The sequence below is a fragment of the Octopus sinensis genome, linkage group LG15, assembly GCF_006345805.1.
Source record: "Octopus sinensis linkage group LG15, ASM634580v1, whole genome shotgun sequence".
Taxonomy (NCBI): Eukaryota; Metazoa; Mollusca; class Cephalopoda; order Octopoda; family Octopodidae; genus Octopus; species Octopus sinensis.
This window is the reverse complement of record NC_043011.1, coordinates 22,340,241-22,364,677: the sequence shown is the minus strand read 5'-3', so window position 1 is coordinate 22,364,677 and position 24,437 is coordinate 22,340,241. Positions and strand designations below refer to the sequence as shown.

General features: G+C 34.4%; 1 protein-coding gene across 3 annotated transcripts in view; it reads left to right on the top strand.

The window, feature by feature from the left end:
* Positions 1 to 24,437, top strand: part of LOC115219633 (HBS1-like protein) — a 101,444-nt gene that overhangs the window by 6,887 nt on the left and 70,120 nt on the right. Inside the window, exons 2-6 of one of the 3 annotated variants that reach the window (XM_029789783.2) lie at positions 2,111 to 2,188; positions 5,702 to 5,851; positions 7,936 to 8,070; positions 9,758 to 9,805; positions 14,728 to 16,543. In XM_029789783.2, the coding sequence (XP_029645643.1) occupies positions 2,111 to 2,188; positions 5,702 to 5,851; positions 7,936 to 8,070; positions 9,758 to 9,805; positions 14,728 to 16,529 (2,213 nt within the window). In that variant the 3' untranslated portion in view covers positions 16,530 to 16,543. Of the gene's footprint in view, positions 1 to 2,110; positions 2,189 to 5,701; positions 5,852 to 7,935; positions 8,071 to 9,757; positions 9,806 to 14,727; positions 17,116 to 24,437 lie in introns of those variants that run through there. The other 2 variants (XM_029789784.2, XM_029789785.2) reach the window with 2 other exon arrangements.

Genomic DNA, 24,437 nt, shown 5'->3' with positions numbered 1-24,437 from the left:
AAAACCTGGATCGGAACTGACTGGTACTAAAACACAAGGAGGAGCACATTAGATAATGTAGTTTTACATACACATCATCATCTGTTTTCACATCCACTTTTCCATGAAGGAACAAAACAATTTAAAATCTTTGTAATGATATATACACACAAAAACATTGCATTACTGAAAATCTTGCCATAATGTGGAATTCTGTAATATTTTCCCATTGATGGAAGTCATTGCGAATATAGGTTTCACATTATAGAATTACACATGGCAACATTTTTTAGGAATGCAATCCCTTCATAATGCAAGGAGTATGTGTATGTACTTATGAACTTACACAAAGAAAAATGTAGTTTAGTAACTTTATTGAAAGGCTGGATTAACCATTGATCTCATCTGGTGATTTGCATGTATGCCGTAAACAATATAGTCATGGAAGACTTACAAGATTTTCCCCTCTAAACTGTTCTATTTTCATATCTTTTCTTTCAGCTCTACCTGCAATAAATCTTTTACTGTCTCTCTTAATCTTCTGTCATCTTTTATTAGTTTCTTGTGTTACTATGTGTGGAATGTTTATTGGAGTGTGGGGGACAGTTGCTTAGCTTCAGGTCAGCCCTGATCAAGCAGATTTATGATTGAGAACCATCCCCTCTTTTAATAAATCAGTGTTATTTTGGACTACATTATCCAAATTTGCCCTTTCTTTTTAAAGATGGCAGTATGATTTGAGGGAGATTTGGTTGAGTAACCATATGGAGGGTCTCATTGGGGCAGTTGTTTCCTCAACTAGACGCCCTCTTTACTGTTGACTGCTGTGCTGTGAGATAGTGTTAAGATCTAATTCTGTCATCCAGGCAAGCTAGAACAGTTATGAACTTTGTCCAAAAGGTCAATAGTTTAGAAAGTTTAAAGTCAAGACCATGTAGTCAGTGGTTGAGCACCTTAACCTGACAGTCATTGTTTTGTCCTTCACAAATTACCAACTGCAATGAGGGAATCTCTGTGCAGTCTTTAGACTGCTAGAACTAGCAGATAAATCTGCCTCATAAACCCTACTTAACCCTTTAGCATTCAGATTATTCTGTCAAAATATAATGCTTATTCAATCACATTCTTTTGAATTAATCTTGCATTATCTTGTAACTTCAAGATTTCAAGGATGTGATTGTTTAGTTTTAGAATGATATTGTAAGATAGATGTGGGAGGCCTGAACCAGTCAGCTTGAACATAAAATATATAGAGTATTTGGGCCAGATATGGCTGGTTTAAATGCTAAAGGATTAAACAAAAAGGAAAATCATATTGGCATGCTTTGCATACAAAGATAAGATGGTCACAGCCAGTTGTCTTGATATTAGGTCTGGGTAATCAAAACTAGCCACATCTGGCCCAGATATTCTGTTTTGTGTTCAAACTAACCAGATCTGGCCTCTCACACCTACCCTACAATGTCATTCTAAAACTAAACAATCTCATCATTGAAATCTTGAAATTGCAAGATAAATTCAAAAGAACTAAATGAATAAGCATTACATTTGAAAGAGTAATCTGAATGCTAAAGGATTAAATAGTCTTGGTTATTTCATCATCATCACTTAATGTCCGTTTTTCTATGCTGGCATGGGTTGGATGGTTTGACAGGAGATGGCAAGCCAGAAGACTGCACCGGGCTTCACTGTTTTGGCATAGTTTTTATGGTTAGATGCTCTTCCAAATGCCAGCCACTTTACATTGTGGACTGGACACATTTTATGTGGCACCAGCACTGGTAGGGTCATCAAGTAACTCCACAAGACAAAGATTGTTTGAGAGGGTGGGGAGGCATTGGAGGAGGTAGCCTTGTGCCAAGTGATGAGAGGTTAGAGTGTGACAGAGAAACAGAAACAAGTGTCTGGCTGCAGAGGAGATACATAGTTGTTTATATTTTCTTCCATTTGTTGTTCATATCCAACCCATGCTAGCATGAATCATGTATGTTAAAAAATTGTCATAATAATGTTTCTCTGTTCTACACTATTTTGTTTCATTGCTATACACTATTTATAAAACCTACCTTTAGCACAAAATTTTATTTAAAAACTAATCAACTCATTATATATTTTTAATTTCTAATTCCAGAGTTTTTTGATGACGATGATGTTGAAGATTGTTATGGCCAGTCATTTGATGATAAATATTGCATCTCTCCTGGAACTGGTATGCTGTTTATCTGTTAATGTTCACTTCCCTGAAGATCTTATTCTGTATTTTTTTTTTATTTATAATCACATGATCAACTCTACTTAGAATAAGACATAGTATTATTAAAATAATTTGCTTCATTTAGTAGCTTACAGTTCAGCTAAAGTAACTGATTCCAATGCTTCTTCAATGACCTTTAACTATTTGTTATCAGCAAAATTCACATAGGCACAGGCGTGGTTGTTTGGTAGGTAGCTTGCTTCCCAACCACATGCTTTCAAGTTCAGTCTCATTGTGTAGCACCTTGGGCAAGTGACTTCTTCTATAGCCTTGGGCTGATCAAAGACTTATGAGTGGATTTGGTTGACAGAAACTGAAAGAAGCCCATGTGTGTGCATGTATGTATGCATCTTTGTGTATGTGTTTGTGTCCCACTACTGCTTGACAAACGGTGTTGGTGTGTTAATGTTCCCATAACTTAGCTGTTCAGCAAAAAGAGGCTGATAGAATAGTACCAGACATAACAAAATAAATAAGTACTGCAGTTGATTCATTCAACTAAAAATTCAAGTTGGTGCCCAGCATGGCCACAGATTAATGTCTGAAACAAGTAAAATAAAAGTTGAAAAGCAATTCAAGATATCTAGATTCCTTGCTAAAAATGGTCTCACTGTCACTTCATAAAATCTCTGAAATGCCAATATTTTGTTTAAATGTTTAGTTAAAATGGACATTGTAAAAAAATATTGTTATAAGTACCACAGTCCCATTGTGTTGCACTTTGGCAAGTGTCTTCTACTATAGCCCCAGGTTGACCAAAACCCTTTGAGTGTATTTGGTAAACAGAAACTGAAAAGAAGCTTGTCATGTATATATTTATATATGTGTGAGCATTACTGTCCCATTATCTCATCACATGACCGTTATAAACAAGTATCACCATTGTACAAGCAGTGTCCTTTGTTCCAAGCTTCTCTGAATCATATCTGGCCTTGGGGAAATATTACCGTAATTAGAAATAGGTGAGGGTTGACAACAGGTAGATGTTAAAGAGTGCTCTTTCTTCAGTCCATTTCAATTATAGATAACAACACAAGAATTCAAAATAAGATATTCTTTGGAACATTTTTATATTGATGACTTGATTCCCAAAGCAAATTTTTCTCAAAGAACTAGAGACGAGTTCCAGACTTGGAAAGAATGTTCAAGGCCCTAAAAGTCAATATAGAAAATACCAAACAACTAACTAGCAACAGAGAGCACAAAATTATTACTTGATACATAAGGAGTAGGTTAACACTTGGTATTTAGTTCATAAGTGCAAGCATTAGGTATCATCATCATCATCATCGTTTAACATCCGCTTTCCATGCTAGCATGGGTGTATTTCTGGCAGATTGTCTGAGAACCAGGATTTCAGTTGCACTATAAGAAGTCCTGTTGTTCAGATAGCATGATAGACTATTATCTAGGTCAGTGGTTCTTAACTATTTTTTACATATGGACCCCTTTGATTCTTATTTTACTCAGGGGTTGGGGGACCTTCGTAGTCATTCAATGTCTAAAAATTATATTTTTATGATTAAATATTATTTGGAATTGTATAAAGAATGTTTAAGTATTTTGTATATTGTAGAAATATAACTAGCTTACCACACCTAACTTTTTAACAACAAAACCTTATATAGACACCCAAGGACCATGTGAACCCAGATTGAGAACCACTGATCTTGGTGATGTAATTATTACCAGAAGTGGTCTTAGTAAAAGTATAGTAGCTAGAGTCAAAAGGAAGTGGGGGAAAATGTTTAGGGAATAGAGCCTTGGACATTCTTTCCAAGTTTGCAACTTGTCTAGTTTTTTGACAAAATCTCCTATGAGAACCAGGTCATCAGTATAAAAATGTTCCCAAGAATATCTTGTTTTGAATTCTTGTGTTATCTTTTACATCCATTGATAATGAAAAATTTTTTGAGCAAAAAGCTAATTATGAAGTATGTAAGGGATGTATGGAAGTGAGGTAGGACCATTGAATGTGGAAGGTCGACAGAGTTTTGGGAATTTGGAAATGGAACATCAGCTTGCATGAAAAGCAGAGTACAAGTGGATTGAAAGTATAGTTGGACATTAAAAGTAGTGGCTGATGTACACAAGAGATGACTGCTAGTATGTACCTGTGGTGTGAATGTTGCATGAGATGGCTATGTACAGAAAAGTAGAAAAATATATTAAACTAGCACTATGACCCAGCGCTGTCGGGTCTAGTGCTAGTCAAGCATATTTGGTCTTTCATGAAAATCCCTCTCTCTTGTCATTCACTTGGTCTAACTCATTAATTATTCCCTGCATTTCTCAAATCAAAAAAGCATGCATCTTCGCAAAACCCAAAATTGCACAGAGTCATACAGACTGTCTGCAAATGCGCACGCACATCCAACTGTCAGGTGTAAAATTATCTCTGTCCAATCAAAAAACAGACATTTTGCCATTTATAGATATAGAGATTTTAAGCAAATGTTTAGAAATTCTCTGGGAAACTAGAAAATCCAGAAATCCGGGATAGTTCCAGTCCTAAATTGGATAAATTGGTCTGGTACAGTACTGAGGTGTGATACATAACAAAGGGAGAGAAATGCAAAGTTTTAAAGAGTTATTTCCCTTGCTATGGTTTAATATCTTTAGATTAAACTCCTGGATTAAGTGAGTTACGTCCCTTGTATTAAAGACTTTTGTTACCTGAAACATAAGGGGTCAGTTTATCGATTTTTTAAAATGGTTTTCAGGGGTAACTGGGAAATGAAAAGATCTTCACAACCACCCTTGGACGGTTTTGAATGACCATAGAAAGTGCAAGCCCTCTAACTGAAAAATTGTGGGTTTGTATAAAGGACACACACACACACACATACATTTTGCCATTTATATACATAGAAATAATGATTAAAACAAATATGTTGTTTAATCCACAGTAACAAATTTAAGATACTGTTTTTTTTTTTACTTGTTTCAGTCATTAGACTGGGGCCATGCTGAGACACTGCCTTGAAGAATTTTTAGTCGAATGAAACAACCCCAGTACTTATTTTTATTTCTTTTCAACCAGGTACTTATTCTGTTGGTCTCTTTTGCTGAACCGCTAAGTTAGGGGTCATAAGCATCGACACCAGTTGTCAAGTGGTGGTAGGGGACAAATGCGCACATGCACACAACAGGTTTTTTTCATTCTCTGTCTACCAAATCTACTCACAAGACTATGGTCAGCCTGAGGCTATAGTAGAAGACACTCACCCAAGGTGCCATGCAGTGGGACTGAACCCAAAACTATGTGGTTGGGAAGCAAGCTTTTTACCATACAACCATGCCTGCACCTATTTTGATATTTTACCAAATGAAAATCTTAGAAAAGAATGAGAATGCTTTCAAATTATAACAATTAAATCTCTGTGTAATACTATTCTAACTTTTTTTTTTTTAACATTTCAGAAATATTCTTCATAAATTTCTTATCATTTATTTATTTACTTTCAGTGGCCCAGTTCACATTTCCCAGGAAGTCCAATCTTGACCTTGGTTCTTACATTAGTAGTGATTCTCCATCAAATGTGGAACCACCAATCATTACCCCAGATTCACCAAAATGTTCTTCCAAGAAAGTGACATACAATAGTTTTGATGAAGGTAAGACTGCATAAAAAAGAGATCTGAAACTACTGAACAGATCATTTAGCATAAAGCCTGATTTACACTAAAGTTTTAACATGACTATTCTCAATAAGAGCAATGAAGAGAGTCCTGCTAGTATACATAGAACTTCTCCTTAGATATGGCTGTGTGACCTGCAACATTAAGATACAAATACTAAAGCAGAAATGTAGCCCCTTAAACAAATGTTGATTATATAAAATAAACAGATATTGAAATTCCTGGATAAACAGAAATGTGGAAACTACTAATAAACTTTTTAACAACATAAAGATACGACAGGTTAAGTTCATTGGACATCATATGGGAAGATCCAGCCTTGGATACTTAGTGACAGTTGAAAAACTGAAAGAAACAGTCAGGGAAGTAGAAAAAATACCTGATGACTGGACTGATTCAATAGCTTGATAAGTTATCGGTGGAACAGAAGCAGGGATGAAGGCCCATGATCGCCCACATGAAGAAGTATCTTGATACTTTGTTACTACATGGCTGGGCCAACTGCAGAATTAACAGTTGTCCCCATCCCTCATAAGGCTGTGTACCTATTGCTTAGATACATATCTATGGTTTCCACCCCATTTAACCATAATACATATGGTGAGGGATGTAATTAACTCTTGACCCACCCATTCAATAAGTTGTGAATTAACTCTAATAGAACAATTTATATTTTCATTTTCTCAAATATATATTTCTTCATCTTCCATGAAAGTTAAAAAATTTTTTTCAATTAAAATAACCTACTCCCAATCAATTACTTCATTTTGATATTCACCACTTTATTTCTTCATCAGTAAACTTAGTTTTCACAAATGTGAGGGCATGTTTGCAATGAATAATATAATGTAAGAATGTTCATAGAGGTAAAAAAATACTCTCTATTAGAATAAACATATGGTTATACATGCATACTGATGTATTTAAAGTCAATGATATCATCAGTTGATGACCAGTCATTCTGAAAATGACATTTGCAAGGAACTTGCAGTAATAATGTGAAATAATTAAACTTCAAATACATTAATGTCTATATTGCTTAAATTCTTTAAGTTTATTTTAGCCATCATTGGCTAAGGCCATGCTGTATAATGCCTTCATCATCATCGTTTAACATCCGTTTTCCATGCTAGCATGGGTTGGATGGTTCAACTGGGGTCTGGGAAGCCAGGAGGCTGCGCCAGGCCCAGTCTGTTCTGGCAGTGTTTCCACAGCTGGATGCCCTTCCTAACGCCAACCACTCCGAGAGTGTAGTGGGTGCTTTTTATGTGCCACCTGCACAGGTGCCAAATGAGGCTGGCAAACAGCCACGGTCGGATGGTGCTTTTTACGTGCCACCAGCACAGGGGCCAGACGAGGCTGGCAACGGCCACAATCGGATGGTGCTTTTTACGTTGGTTATATAAGTTTCTCATGTTATATGGGGTATCATTCCTGTTTCTCTCTTGTCCATTACTATAGTCACACATTAAAACAAAGTAGCAGTTAATAACACTAACAAAATTTTTATTTTATTTTGTTTTGTTTTTTTTTTGTCTTTGGTCAGTAAGTGTTATTTCCTATTTGCTTTTATCTAGAAATCAAAGGAAATAACTGCTATTCCCTTCAAACTTTGCTTTTATTGACCTGGACATCAATGTTTTGAAACTGATCTATTTTTCATTACATTTCAAACAGATTCAGCTTTGAGTTGCTGAAGCAGAAATACCATTATAGCAAATATTCTGCTTAATACCACAGATTTGTTTGTCAGTTGCTTGACCATAACCACTTGAGCATGTCCTTTAGTGGCTGACAATATGTGCGTCTTTGATCGTGAGCAGGAGTAGTTGGGGGAGTATCATAACCAGGTGATGAGAGGGATTCTTTAAGGTTTGAATAAATATAACAAAAGCAAAGTTTGAAGGAAATATTTGCCATTTTTCATACTTTCTAGGGTTAAGCAAATAGGAAACAAGTTACTGCCCAAAGACAAAAGTTGTGTTACACAGTGTAATCATAATATATACAAATGAGTTTTTATTTGATTTGTTTCTCTTTCTTTTGCCATTTTTATTCAGCTCGTTTAAACCACTGTTTGGATAAGATTCACGAGGTGCTTGGGGACATTCATCAAGATGATATCCTTGTGGAGTGCATTAAAAGGCATAACTATGACACAGAAGCTGCTTTAAATGAATTGCTTGCCACACCAGGTAATGAGATATGTATATGTGTGTGTATGGGTGTGCATAACATGTTTATATGTCTTTAAGACTGCAGTATGTCATATATGTATCTGTGTGTGTGTGTGTTTGAGAGAGAGAGACCTAATTGAGCAAACCTATGATCAGTGGCATGCTAATTGTCCATACTTTTTTCTTTATTCTGGCTAGAACTACAATATTCAATGTATCCATACCATTTTTTTTTTGCTTTCAAATAAGGATCTAATTTGAGGAATATTTGGCTGTTAGTTCTAGTAAATCAAGCAACCACATAGTGACTCTGTTGTTGGCTTGTGTGTATATGTATGTGCACATGCATGCATAAACATACACACACACACAATTCTTTTTTGGAATGGTGGATTTCGAAGCAGATAAAGTTATAAATAGTGTGTAATAACAATGTGTAAATATTGGGTGAAAAAAATCTTTTGGACAGAAAGAGTCGAAGGACATGTATATGTAGTTGATAATAATTTCTCTAAAATTCAAAAATTTGAAAACCTCCAAAATCCCAAATATTTTCCAAGTGAGAGAAATGTCAAATAGAAAATTTCAGAATGTGCTTAGAAGGTTCCCTGGAAATGGGCAGCTGTTGTAATCTAAACCATCATAGATTTGTTTTGGTAAAAAACAAAACTTCTCAAAGTGAAACTGAACTAGCATTAAATTTATATAAACTGTCTTCATAACATATGTAAAAACTTTTTTTATGCAATGTGAATGAAGAACATATTTAGACTTGGGTTCCATCCCCATGTTATCCTACCTTAAAGATGAAAAATATACAGTCTTGCTGAAATCAAATATTTTCAGTCCCAAGTATTTTGGATAATGAGTTATCAGATATATCATTACTATCATTGAATTCCTTTTATTCTTTTACGTATTACAGTAATTTGACTGTGGCCATGCTGGAGCACCATCTATTGGTTTAAAAAAAATTTTTTTTCCTCAACTGCTAAGTTATGGAAGGCATAAACACACCAACTCTAGTTGTCAAGTGGTGATGAGGGGACAAACATAGTCACACACACATATATACACAACAGCTTCTTTCAGTTTCTGTCTACCAAATCCATACACAAGGCTTTTGTTGACCCAAAGCTATAGTAGAAGATATTTGTCCAAGGTTCCACACAGTGGGACTGAACTTGAAACTATGTGGTTAGGAAGCAAGCTTCTTACCTCACAGACACTTTTCCATGCTTGCATGTGTCAGACTGAATTTATTCAGGGAAATTTTCTACTGCTAGCTACCCTTCCTGTTGCCAGCCCCACATGTTTCTAAGCAAGGTGATATTTCCCCCATGGCCAGACATGTTTTTCACAGAAGACTAGAAACAAACAATGCTGCATGTATAATAGTGACACTCATTTACAGCCATCACATGATGTCAAGAAAAGGGTATACACATACAATGGGCTTCTTTCAGTGTCCATCTACCAAGTCCACTTACAAGGCTTTAGTCAGCTGGGGCTATAGTAGAAGACATTTGCCCAAGGTGCTGCACTGTGGGACCAAATTTGAGACCACATAGTTGGGAAGCAAGCTTCTTAACCACACAGCCATGCCAGCACCTTATATATGAATATAAGGGAAAATTAAACATGTTATAAATTCTTTATTTTCATCCATTATTGTTACTGTTATGATCATTTGATATTGTTTCAGGTGCACCAAAACCACAGAGACGACCCAGAGAGGGACGTAAATCACTAGGTGAATATCTTTTTCAGCTCGTCTTTCAATTAATCTTGTCTTTAGTCTTCATGTTAAATAGAGGATATCTACTTTACTAATGCAAACATCGAGATATGGTATTTAGCTAATAATGTAAATTATCTTGCATGTCTTTAAGTATTTCAGTCTAATTTAGAATTTACCTTAGATTTCTTGTTATTTCTAGTTGAGCTGCTAAATTAAGCTGGTCATTTTTAGTCCCTCCTTGGATTTCAGTCTCTGTTAAAATGATATAAGTATTGCTAAGAAAATCTGATGTTGCATTTGGTTTTTCAAAATTTAATACCCATCTTTCTATAAACTTCTAAGTGAGTGGAGGATTGATTACGACTGCATAAAGGAAATTTTTTTCTTAGAAAGAAAACTACTGCTGTTAGCTTTACTATTTTAATCTCTAAAGAATATTTATTTATTTAGTAGAAGATAAATGCTTATGGATATAGTTGGCCAGTCAGCTACACTGTAGATGTTTTATTTTACTGACTATGAGGGAGTAGGGAAGTGTTGTCACTTTGAGGCTGTAGCTTTCATTACACTCTTGCTTCAGTTTTATCTCATCCTTTTATATAATCTGATAAAGCTCCTTCATTGTTATCTGAGAATCAATGTGCCACAATTGAGACGCATGGTAACTGTAAAGGAAGTGTCTATAGTATTTTTAGGGAAGAATACAACATAATGGGGTTCCTGTTGCCGTTCTTCTAGTTCATAGTATTTGACTCAACATCAATACTGCATATAACAAAATAGTCATCCATTACTCTCAACAAACTGGCTTTTCTGTCCCCTAGATTGAAAATCCAGTTGTTTTACACCTGCAGCAAATGTACATTAAGAATGATAGTATCTTTGCACATTAACTAAAGTTTGATAAGGACACATATTGTCATGATGTTGATTATGTAAATGAATTGTTTACTTACATTCGACCTTGCTTTAATGCTCACTGTATCTCCTGTTGATATGGGTTAGTCAGTTCTGCAAATTCCAAGATTTATGTATGATTATGTTATTACATATTTCTCAGTCTAGAATAATGGAGTTTTTTTTTCACTCTTTTCCCATTTAAAAAAGCAACTACATTAATTGGTACATTTTTACTAATTTATATCAAATTTAACAAAAGTCCTTTTTTTGTTGTCTAAGACGCACATACAGTAGCATACCATCTTGTGGTAGTTGTTCAAACTAAATAGTAATAGTGTTTTGTTTTTTAGTTAGTGAATTCAATATCATCATTCTCATCATCATTATTTCAATGTCTGCTCTGAACAAATTTTAATGTTATAAATGATGAATAAAATTGTCTTACTTTAAATTTCAAATCTTTAAGATAAAAATTAAACCTAGCAACCTTATATACCCTGTAGATGAAAGTCTCAAGTTGGTAGAATACATTGAATTCAACAGTCAGTTACAATTTTGGATCTTTGAATTATATATTTCATCACCCCTTGCTTACAAACATATGAAGAATAGAGTGAAATTTGATGATGTATGTTTTCACAAAAGTTTTAGAAATAACAATAGCATGTGGGTGAGAACTTATTCAATCTAGAAATTGTACATTGAGACAGGAGCAGCCAGGTACCAGACTGTTCACTGTGCCCAACATCATGGTTAGAGGTTTGTCTATTGTTAACTTATATTTTTTTATTCTATTTAAATGAATGCTGCTGGATTAACCTTGTTGTTAATATGGATAGATAGTTAAACTTCAAAAAAATTCAAAAATAATTAACAAAAAATTCCTGAATTCATTTTTTAAAAAATAAGTGTCATGACCAAAAGGATCAATTAATAATTGTTAATAATAATTGTGAATCAACATAATCCAATTTCTAATACGTCTTACCTTATTCACTTACATAAATAGTTTAAACAATTCCTCAGCCTCTGTGAAGTTCTTCACATGATTTTGTTTCACAGGTGAATCTGTTGAGCTGTCTTCCTTTAGATATCTTGGGATTATTTTTAATCAGAAATACTTCAGGTTGTATTTAACTAAATAGCACCACCTGATTAGCTACACAAAAAATAAAAAGTACTTTCCTCTCTCCCTTGCCTGTGTGTATAGCTTACATAAAGTTTCTTGTTGACAGTTTGAATATAATTAAGGAAAATGTCTGTCGTTTATGCTTTATAATTACCTTTTTTATTAATTTTTATGGAAAAGATATTGTTTAAGGATCATTACTTGCATATTATAACTAGTTGTAGATTGTAGATATATTTAAAAATTAACTATTTAGTTTTATTCAATTTGGAGAATATCATTGCGTGTTGATTTCGTGACGCCCAACCCAACTATATGAAAAGTCTGCATCTTCCATTAGATAAAACATGAGAAAGAAGAGTCAATTCAGTTGATATTTAGCTGAAGGTGGCATGAAGTGGGTTGCAGTTTTAGATATGTTCTACATACTTGGTCATAATGAAAAAAACCATCAGAGATTACAATGGTTAACTTTTATAGAGAATAGATTAGTTTTTAGATGTTTTTTCATGTATGTATGTGGGTGATAATATGTATAGTGTATGTGTCTTGGTACTTTTGAATGAGGTTAGGATATTCCAAGAACATTTTTGGATGTAGTAGATCTACAGGTTGTTATATGAGTGATGCCAGTGTGAATGGTTAAGTAAGTGTGGAGGGTGATATTGTGTGTGTGGTTAGCTGTAACAGTGAGCATGTAATTTGTGAGAAAGAAGGGTGGATTAGATATAGATATAATTGGATCCCAAGGCACAACTGAGATGGTAGAATTCAGAAAGAACTCTTTTTGCACTATTTGACGGAGTTGTCTATTTAGAATTCTTAAATTTTATGTGAGATCATCATCATCATCATCGTCCGTTTTCCATGCTAGCATGGGTTGGACAGTTCAACTGGGATCTGAGAAGCCAGGAGGCTGCGCCAGGCCCAGTCTGGTCTGGCAGTGTTTCTACAGCTGGATGCCCTTCCTAACACCAACCACTCCGAGAGTGTAGTGGGTGCTTTTTATGTGCCACCTGCACAGGTGCCAGATGAGGCTGGCAACGGCCACAATCGGATGGTGCTTTTTACTTGCCATCGGCACAGAGGCCAGTCGAGATAAGTGCAGTAAATAGGCAACTTTGCCAGGGCGTTCTCATGTCTCGTGGTTTAAGGTTCTACTGATGTATCAAGGCTTATATGTAAGAATAAGAGCAATAGACAACTGATGTGTGACATTAGAGAGCATATTGGAGGTATTCTAAGAAAAACTTATGTGGGGTTGCTGAAGTTGATAATGAGAAAGCTGTTTGTAACTGTTTCTACTGTTGTTAAAATATTGTAAAAGAGAGTCATATTTAGTTATAGAGTTTTCTCATTTTTGGTCTGGAATATACTGTTGTATTTTTCCATTATTTGCTACTTATACTGATGTAGAGAAAAGCTGTTTGATGAATATAAAGGTCAGATTGAGAGTGATAGTATCACAGAATCAAGACGGGTCCTTTGTTGCATGGATGTGATTACAGAAGTTTCTGCATTTGATGTCTTTTTGCACATGCTAGAGTGTGTGGAATAGAGGCAAATATTGTGGGTTTGTCTGCAGGGGTACACATCCATTTGGATTGAATTGTGGCAAACAAAAAGATTTATGAAGTTGATTGAGATCTTATAGGCAAGTGACCAGTAAGTCCATTTGCATTTCAACAAAGAAGACAGTGTGCAAGCTGCATCTTTTTGTATATCTAGCACTACATTGTCCAATGCTTCCTTCCTGTTTTAAGATAGTAGGGCGTAATGTGAGGGAGATTAGGTTAAATGACAATGCAGAGGTTCATGTTTATGGTGAATTCTAAAAATAGGTAGATATTTCCTAAGTGGTGACTGAGTGATTTCCTCCTCGTATTTTTTCTGCATGTGACCCTATTTGAGATTCTTAAGTTGTAGACTACAATTATTTGGACTTTCTTACATACACCGGATTATATTCTGTCTTTAGAAATATATAATATTATCATTAGGAACTAGAGCTGCATTGTGTTCCTGGCAAAAAGCACCTAACACTTAAATCAGCATTCGTAACTCTAAATGATAGCTGACTGTTGTAAGTAGTAAAATTTCTATATGTGTATATCTGAGTTTTTCATCAGCTTGTAATGTGGTACTCACATCCTTTCATGACCTACTGAAATGAGGATGAATTATACTTGTAACCGAATTAAATTAAAAATTGTTCCCCAGATATTTGTGGGTATGTACTATCAATTGAAATCAATTTACAGGTTAGTTTTAGTTGATTCAAATTAGTCTAAACTTCTTATTTACATTTATAATATATAAAAAAAAAGGAGGTTTATAAAATTGTAAATTTTCTTTGATAGATGTGTGTAGCTTTTGTACACTTTGTGTAAACAGCTCTTGGAAGTTGATACCTCTTTTTAACTATAATTTTACTTGTAGCATCTTCTGTTTTTATCTTGATTTTACTATAAATTAAAATTTTGGTGTTTGCAAAATTTTGTGGGTTTTTTTTGTTTTTTGTTTTTTTTTTGTTTTTTTTACAAATGAATGTTGTATTTGATGACCAGTTAATGGACTGATGCAGGTGTTGTGTGCCTTGACTAGGATTGCAGTGGTGTAAATATTTTCTATGTCACCTCTATTGGTGTTCATGGAAATAAATACTAAATATTTTTGGTTATTTAGTTGGAATTTTAAAATAATAATAAACATTCTAACGAGAGCCTTTCTTTTTTTTTCTTTTTTTTTTTCTTCTTTTCTTTCATGACATCTCCCTCTTGTCTCCTACTTCTACCATTTAAAATTTTTGGTAATGTGTGGAATATGCTGCCATCGTCTGGTTTCTGATTGGTTGAAACTTCTGCTCCTACTACTTCATATTAATTTTTGGCTTTTGTAAGGTAAGACTTTTCTCTATGTGAATTAGATGATAGTTTTTGTAATCAAAATTACTGTACAAGTCCTACAGATTGTAATCAGTTTTCAGACAGGAATTTTCAAACATTTGCATGTCGAAGAATGAATAGTGTAGGAGATGAGGAATGCTCTTCATATGAAAGTGCAATTTCAGACAACTTTGAAGTTGAGATCTTTCAGCGAAAAACCTCTGAAAGTGAAGATAGTCAAGAAGATCAGCTAGTATCATTAGATCAGAAAATGAGTAAGAATTCCATTCAAGAAGAGAATCAGGAAAGTTGTTTACTGCCTTCTAATCATACAATGGAAGGCGATTTTGAGACACATGGGGTTGGGAATTCGTCACCCTCACTTTGTCAGAAGCTTTCAACTGATAGCAACACTGCTGCAGTAAGTAGTGTAACAAAGCCAAAATTAAAAAATGGATCTAATAAGCAGGAACTTATGAATTTGTTTGAAAAAGCAAAAAAGAATAAAGAACAAATGGAAAAAGATGCCAAATTTTCGTCAGTCAATAAATTTGGTCATTCTTTGTCTGATGGAATTGAAAAAAATACATGGCTAGAAGATTATGAAGACAGTTCTGATATTGGAGATAAACCAATTAGCTTGTCTTCGTTGATTAAACAGGAAAGTGGTTTTAAGTCTTCACTTGGTGATCTTGATAATGAGAGATACAAGAAGACAAATGATGATAAACAATGTATAAAAGATCCACCTAAAGATAAATGTAGTTGTGCTGAAACCTGTCCACAAGAAACTTGTGAAAACTGTTCCAAAAATAGAAAATTTTCTCCCAAGAACACAGATAAGACAAGTTTAGCTGACTTAACAAAAACCCGTTTTAAGCTTGATTCAGATGTTTCCCTGTTTGATACTGAACCGGTGAAGAAAGACAAAAAACTTAAAACTTCACAAAAACAAACTCAGAAACCGATTCAGTTTTCTTCAGATATTTCAAAAAGTAGTTTTGCAAAAACATTTGATTTTTCGAGACCATCTAAAAATAAGAGTGCCTCTAAACATCTTGAGTTGCTTAAGAATACATCTGAGAAGAATCCCTTGCAAAATCCAAAGGAGATTTGCTCAAATATAAATAGTTCACCTCCTCCTCAAACTGTTACGGGATTTTCATTGTGTGATCTCACTAATCATAAATTTTCTACTTTTCCTAAGAAAGAAAATGACACTACTTTCCCTTCTCACCTCAATGACTCTAAATACAATCTAGAAGTTAACGAGGAAGAAGAACTCAAAGAATCATCATTCAAAGATGACGACTGTTTGGATTCTGCATTTTCTCTAGGAAGTTTGATTAGTCAAGTAAACCTTGAACTTAGCCCCAAGTCTGATTACATTGCTGAAAATAGGCTTGAAGATTTATGCAAGAAACCTAAGGAAACTAAGCCCAATCCAGAAAGCACTCCAGTTCACAAAACTAATAATGATAATTCTAGTTGTTCCCAGAAAGAAAACAACACATATTTAACTAGAGAAGATCCTGATGTGCAAATCCAGAAAACTGCATTCAAAGAGCCTGTTTCCTTATTTGGAAAAGTAATTTCCTACAGAGCACAGAAGTGTTCCAGCAATTCTACAAAGAAGCTGAAATATCCAAAATTTTCATATAAGGTGCAAATGAATGGAATATCTACAAACTGGGAGTCAACTTTATTCCATCATATCACACCATTTGATTTCTCTACACCATCACCAGATGATGTTGTAAAAACACGACAGAAGCAAGCCTATCACCATCGAGCGCCAATTGCAGTTGAAGCAAATAGCTGATAAAAATTTGAATGGTTTCTATTCATGTTATTTTCTGTTTGTTACTGAGAAAGTCCGTTTTAATTTAAATCCCATGCATAAAGCCCTGTCATATTTGTAAATACCTTACTTTTATATTTTTTTATTTAACTACACCACCGTAATTTTTTAATAAATAAAAAAAAAATTCTCATGATGTTATTGCATTTAGCACTGAGAGGTTATCTGGGGGACCAAATATTTGATTTAATCGCTTTTTGTATGTTTGAAATTAACCAACAATAACACACACACAGAATCACTCTCTCTCTCTCTCTTGAATGAATGAAACTGAATTAAATAGAAGTGTATTTTGTTCTGATGTAGAACGTTTCTTGAGAGATATGCACAGACATATATTTTATACTGTTCAATAATTTTAAAATTTCCATTTAATTATAGTTCTAATTATTTATTGGCATATTTTTATACTTTCATTTTCATGGTCACACTAATTTCATCCAAAATTGTTTAACCCTCCAAAGAGTTATAATTTGTTAATGAATGGTGGCTTGGGGGAATCATTCAACTTAGTTACTTGTTCATGAATAAAGTCTTAATTGTGATACTTTTTTCTTCAGTTTACTTATATTTTTTTTCTTCATATCACTTACTATAAAATATGGTAGACATCAATGACTACACCTAGTTTAGTTCTTTTTATAGATCTACTTCAGAGAATGGTGCTAGGCATTTAAAATCTTAGAAATAACCCAGCATAATATTTATACCATAATTCAGTCCAGTGGGAAATTCATTGCATACTCTGTTATCCAGTGTAAAGAATCCTATGTGGACATGTTCCATCCATTTTATTGCTTAACTTGACTAAGTATGTCCTGGGATTTAGGTGGTTATTGCAGCAGAGATGATCAAAAGGAATACACTAGACGTGTTATTGTCCTTATTATTCAATATTTATAAAACAATAGTACTGGTGGCATGCAAAAAGCACCTTTGCCACTATGCAAAGTGGTTGACATTAATAAGGGCATCTAGCCATTAAAACCATGCCAAAACAGACCTTGCCAGTGCTGGTGTCATGTAAAAAGCACTCGTTCCACTCTTGTTAAGTGGTTGGTATTGGAAAGGGCATCCAGCTTTAAAAACCATGCCAAAACAGAGAGTGAAGCCTGGTGCCGTCTTCTGGCTTGCCAGCATGCAAAACAGACATTAAATGATGATGAATAGCAACAAAAGCAGTATTAATACTAACAGGTAATAATGTGGGTGTTTTATTGTCGACAAACGATAACCATCGGCTACAGTTGCCACACCGTCAATGATATAAACACACGTGATTTTATGCACCATGAGTCCATGTGAGAGATCCTCTCATGGTAAGCAACACAGTATTTTGTGTTCTAACACAATACTTACATTACGTGGGAGATAAGCATTGCCTTTCAATATTTATTGTTGAAGATAAGAGGGTGAGATGGTAAAATGCTTAGCAGCATTTCATTCATCTTTACATCCTATGTTCAAATTCTGCCACGGTCAACTTTGCCTTTCATCCTTTCGGGGTAAATAAAGTAAGTACCAGTTAATCACTGGGATTGTTGTAATCAACTATTCTCCTCTCCAGAATTGCTGGCCTTGTGCCAAAATTTGAAGCCAATATTGTTGAAGATTAACAGTTCAGCTTAAAATTTTAAGCCAGAAAAGAAAACAGATATTACAACTGTGATGTCTCATTCGCCATGCAACCATAAGTTTCTGATTGTTGCTTCTGACTTTATCCGTGTACATTCTAACAATAAATAGTTTGTTGTATCAAATACAATCAAGTTCATACCCCACGTGTATCTAATCTTATCAGAAATCGTGTGTTATTGTCCTAAAGTTTGTTTCCTTTAGACTTTCTAACTTGGAAAGCAATGCACTTCATCTTAGTCTACTATAACAAGAAATCATCCCAACATTGCAACATTTGGTCATAAATAAGGCTCAGTCTTTCGTTAACATCAATAATTCATGAAAATAATCCACTCTGTTTTTGAAATGCCTACAGATTGTCTTTCATACTAGTTTCTGAAAGCTACACTTTTTACTTTGCTCTTTTGTTTGCCAGTTCAAAATTTTACTAACTTATCTTCATCTAGTCTCATTTCATTCAATTCTTTAGTGATATACATTTTCACGTTTTATATGAGTGACTATCATCATTGTTTTGACATCTGTTTTTCTCTGCTGTCATAATGGAATGGAGTTGCAGACATGTTAACGATTGGTTAAGTGGACTTCCTTGCTTCTTTGAGATCAACTGTCCAATAAGGCTATTGTTCACAAAAGTATGCAAAAAAAAAAAATTCAGTTCTGAGTTATCTCTACTTTGACACTTGAAGTCTTGTACTGTAAATAACAACAATTGTCATCGTATCCTAAGTTGCACATTTAAATAATGTCATTGTTTGGGAGGCTGAAAAAAAGTTTAGCCTCATTTTTAGAAAGAATTGACTGTTGAAAGACTTCTTGTTTACACCATATACATTTGTATTTTTGTTCAGTGAATTTTTTCATGTTCTTTTTTCTTTCTTAATTCAGTTTTTGAGTATCAAAAAGTGAATGTGGAGGCACATGGCTTAGTGGTTAGGGTGTTGGACTCATGACTGTAAGATTGTAGTTTTGATTCCAGGACCAGGCAATGCATTGTGTCCGTGAGCTAATCCACTCAGCTAGCAAGAATAAGTAATATGGTGAAGTTGCAACAGGCCTGGCAAGCCAGCAATGGATAGTGGATCTGCCTAAAAACAAATAGAAGGTAACTTCTGGACTGGCAGGCCATAGGCCTATCATGGTGTTGGATATTACCTTTCACCAAAAATTGAATCATGGTAGATACTACCTTAAATAGTGAGTTAGAATTCAGTGATATCATTAATTATTTAATTAGGGAAAGAGAGCTTGGACTTGGAAGAAGATAATCAGTAATGTTTCAACCGTTCTGACTGGAATTTATATGTAGACTAGCACTATGACCCGGCGTTGCCGTGTCATAGTGCTAGTGCATGCATATACAGCTGCGTGCGCACATACACACGAGTACTGTCCAAATCTCCGACCAATCACATACAGCTAGCTGGCATTCAATTGGCATATCAAGTTTTGAGCATTTTGATTGGGTTTTGGATAGAAAATTCACAAAAAAGTCACTTATATTGATTTTTTAATGGCTTTGCGGGGTGACTGGGGAAAATGTAAAGATGTGCACAACCACCCTTGGACGGTTTTGAATGACCATAGAAAGTGCAAGCCCTCTAACTGAAAAATTGTGGATTTGTATAAAGGACACACACACACACACAGACATTTTGCCGTTTATATAGAGATTCATTGAGCAGTGATGACAAACTTGATCCTGAATAGGGGAGTGCTGGAGTGATAACATAGTTATTGCATTGATGCTTTCATGAGTAATGTGGACCCTTCAAAACCTTTAAACTTAGTAGCAAAACCTATTAATTATTTTCTTCAACTTTTACCTGAAGAAATGTTTGTCAGAATGAACAATGAAACCATGAGATATATGTATCAACAAGGCATGGTCACCTTCATTGTATGAATGAAGATGATGATAACATATCTTAGAATGCGTTTTCTGATGGGAGATGTGCAGCCTCCAGAGATTATTGGTTCATAACAAGTTCAGTTCTGTAAAGTGGTTGGCATTAGGAAGGGTATCCAACCATAGAAGCCAAGCCAAATCAGACTGGTACCTAGTGCAGCTCTCCTGCTTGCCAGCTCTGGTCAAACCATGCAACCCATGCCAGCATGGAAAATGGATGATGAATCAATATCTTGTAAATATATGTGAACACACTACTTGTAATCAATTTATCTGGGCAGGTGACAATGATATGACAATAGGTAAAAATGAAGTTCACAATGCACACCTACAATTTATTACATCCTGTCGCTAAGTTTCATCTAGATTGATGCAGTTGTTATATTTTTATGAATTTTATACTGGAATAACTGCATTATCATCAAAATTTCTAGTTTTTAATACAAGATTAGCAAATTTACATAATGAAAGCACTCCAAGAATTTAAGAGTTACTGTTATCAAAGCTGACCTCATCACTTTTGAATTCTTCCACCCTGATTTCCTCCTTTGTCAATTTCACAACAGTGTTTTTAATGGAATATATTCAACACACTCGTATACTTTAATCAAAATTTTTGATGTTCAACCATCTTATTTGTTTTCAGCTTTTTTTTTTGTATTCAAAACTGTCTGTTGAATAAACCATACTGGACTCATTTCTCTCCAGTAGTTACAGATATTCTCTTTTTCTGCCATATCATATCTCATTGTGTTCCTCAAACTTGCACGTTGCTAACCATCTTTTTTACATGTTGTATATTTGAGCATGGATTGACTGGGGGAGTCTATCCATTTCCAAACAAACACAATCCAGATGATAGGTAGTTTCTGAAAGTTTGAGTGAGATGATAAGGTATAGCAGAGGCACCAATTCTCTGTAGTCCTTCCTTTCCATTCTTAGCTTAGCTATTACTCTATTTTCACTACATATTTTTTCATTACATTTCTGTAATAATTTCGTAACATTTTGAATTTCCTATTGCCTCTAAGTAACTTCATCAAGATTTTACCTTTTTTTATTCTATATATGTAATTTCTTTTGTCTTTATAATTACCCTCGTAATTATAAATACTTGATAATTCTCCTGATTTGCATAAACTGTATATCATGTAGATGTTGTGTACTGGAGAAAAAATAGACTGGAATAGTTCCTGATAAGCAATAAGTTTTAAGTACTTCAGAAGAAACAAAATGAGAATTGTGATATTTGTGTCTTTCCTGGTGTTGGTGAAACAAAATTTATCTAGTTGAGAATCAAAATCAAATCGTAATAACTTCTTTAAAACTTAAAACAAATTCTGTAGCACAGTGAAATACTACCAGGTATAGCACACGCATTGTTTCGTCATTATTCTTCAATCATTGCTGTAAAATTTGTTCATCATATTAACTGTTTCAACTAACAAAAATCATATAAATACATACAAGAACATGTAATAATATTTTCATCATCTAAGGCAGCAAGCTGGCAGAAGCGGTAGCAATCCAGACGAAGTGCTTAGCGGTATTTCACTCGTCGCTACGTTCTGAGTTCAAATTCCACCGAGGTCAACTTTGCCTTTCATCCTTTCAGGGTCGATAAATTAAGTGCCAGTTGCGTACTGGAGTTGATCAAATTGACTGGCCCCCTCCCCCAGAGTAGAAAAGAACATTTTCATCTTCTGATAAAAGAAGGTTGTTGACTTTTTTTTTTTTTTTTCACAGATGCAATAAGTGTTTAAAATTAATGTGTGATATATTTAGCAATATCTAGTTACTGGAAAATCAGAAATTAATATATAATTTAAACTAATGCACAGAGAGACTAAGTGGCTAAGTTATGAGGTTATCATATCTTGAGTGATGACTACATATTTACTGCAGGTGTTTCATTGTCGTTAAGAAATTAATACGTTACTGCACATGTTGTACGTTAAATAAGACGTTTATACACACATACATTATTATACATACATAATAGTAAGTAGTAAAGACTCCCTTTGGTCACAAATGACCTTGGGATTGCACCTAGAAAGTTCCCCTCTTTGGCACAAGTCCAGGCAAGGTTGTTTATGGAAGACCAGCAGTTGCACATACATGCCAATTTCCCCTCTCCATGCCACTAATGTTACCCAGTGTGAAATAAAGTCTCTTGCTCAAGAACAACACACAGCCTGGTCTGGGAATCAAACTCACAGCCTCACAATTTTAAGCCAACACTAACCACTGAGCCATGCACTTTCCATAATGCATACATATATATATCTCTCTATATATAAAACTGAGAATGTGTGTCTGTCTGTCTGTGTGTTTCCCTAAAACTTGAGAACTACACAACCAATTTCATTCAAATTTTACACATGCCTTACTTAGGGTCCATGTAGTTTCATGGGCAAAAAAAAAATGTTCAACTTCTTGCCTAGGGTGAGCCCATAGCAATATCATATCTTCTCCACTATTTCAGTATTACGTGTTAAAAGTGAAACAAAAACATTTCTCTATTTTATGTTGGATACTTTCACTTTAACAATAAAAATAATAATAACAATTGAATTATATGTAGTAAGTAATAATTAAAATCAAACTAAAGTATAATATAATCGTAACATAACAAAAGTAAAAATAGCAATTGGTATAAAATTGCATCAAGGATTTGAACTTGAATAAGTGGTTTCACATGAATGGGAATAAATTAAAAATAAAATTAGCGTGCAGAAATGGAATAGTCCGACAATTCCAGTCTGTTATATATTTTCAGTATTGTTATCACTAGCGATATCAAGATATAACTTTGTATTTTATGTGTAGATGTATATATATATAGATGTACATGTAATATGTACACATATATATACACATATATACATGCACTAGCACTATGACCCGGCAAAGACGGGTCATAATGCTAGTATATATATATATATATATATATTTATATGTATGTACATACATATATGTGTATATATATGTGTGTGTGCGTAAATGTTTGTTTTTATGTTCAGTTATAATAAAAACAAGTTTATATTAATCTGAAGAATTACTCCATACTTTTATAGAGTACAAATTTATTATTCTTTAGCAAGTGACTTTGAACTTTTACTCAGCTAAGCCATTATTGGACTGTCATACATATATGTATTTTCTCTTAAATATTTTTAACTACATCACAGACTACCTCCAACTTCCATTAATAACACACCTACATTCCATCCTATACATTCAACAAAGGTCTTGATAATAAAATAATCAGAACATGTGATGTTAAAATCAGTGTAGATGTGAACAAAACCAATTGTATCTCAAGATCCATTGATAATATTTTATTAATCTCTTCAGAAGAACACCTCATTCAGGGTCTCCTTAAATATAGAGAATTATGGAATTAGTTGCAAATTTGCAGATGCTTTACTCACCTGTCTATGACTTATAGGTATTGTAACACCCAATGCCTTGATGGAGTCATCTCCACTGTACCAAATTGCAGCCTACTGGCAAACAATAATGCACATACATTGAATATGTGTATTCAGTAATGTTTACAACATTAACGCTGCTTCTAATTAATATCTGAATTTATTTTTACATATGCAACATCTGGGCATCATCAGTCACACATGCACACACATACAAAACACACATGTATATCTTTTCTTTTTTACTTGTTTCAGTCATTAGACTGCAGCCATGCTGGGGCACTGCCTTAAATAATTTTTAGTTGAATGTATTGACCCCAGTACTTTTTTCGTTTTTTAAACTTGGTACTTATTCTATTGGTTTGTTGCCAAACCACTAAGTTACGGGGATGTAAACACACCAACTCCAGATGTCAAGTGGTTGTGGAGGATGAACAAATACACACAGCAGGCTTCTTTCAGTTTCTGTCTATCAAATCCATTCACAAGGCTTAGGTCAGCCTGAAGCTATAGTAGAAGACACTTGCCACAATGTGGGATTGAACCCTGATCCATGTGGTTGGGAAGCAAGCTTCTTACCACATACACGCACACATGTATGTATGTGCATGTGTGTGTGTGTTTATATTTGAACACTATGAAAATTGCTCACTATGAGTGGTGTTATTGGTGTCACTTCTTGTATCAAAATACTGCCCACTTGTTTTGTGCCTTCGGTGATGTGTGAACCAAGCAATCCTTTGCTTGAAAAACCGGTAAAGGTTAGCAACAAGAAGAGCATCTGGCTGTAAAACAATGCCTCAGTAATACATTAGTCTAATCCATGCTTGCATGGAGTAATAGACATAAAAGAAACAAACTACATGAAGGAGTTTACTTTGCAACTAC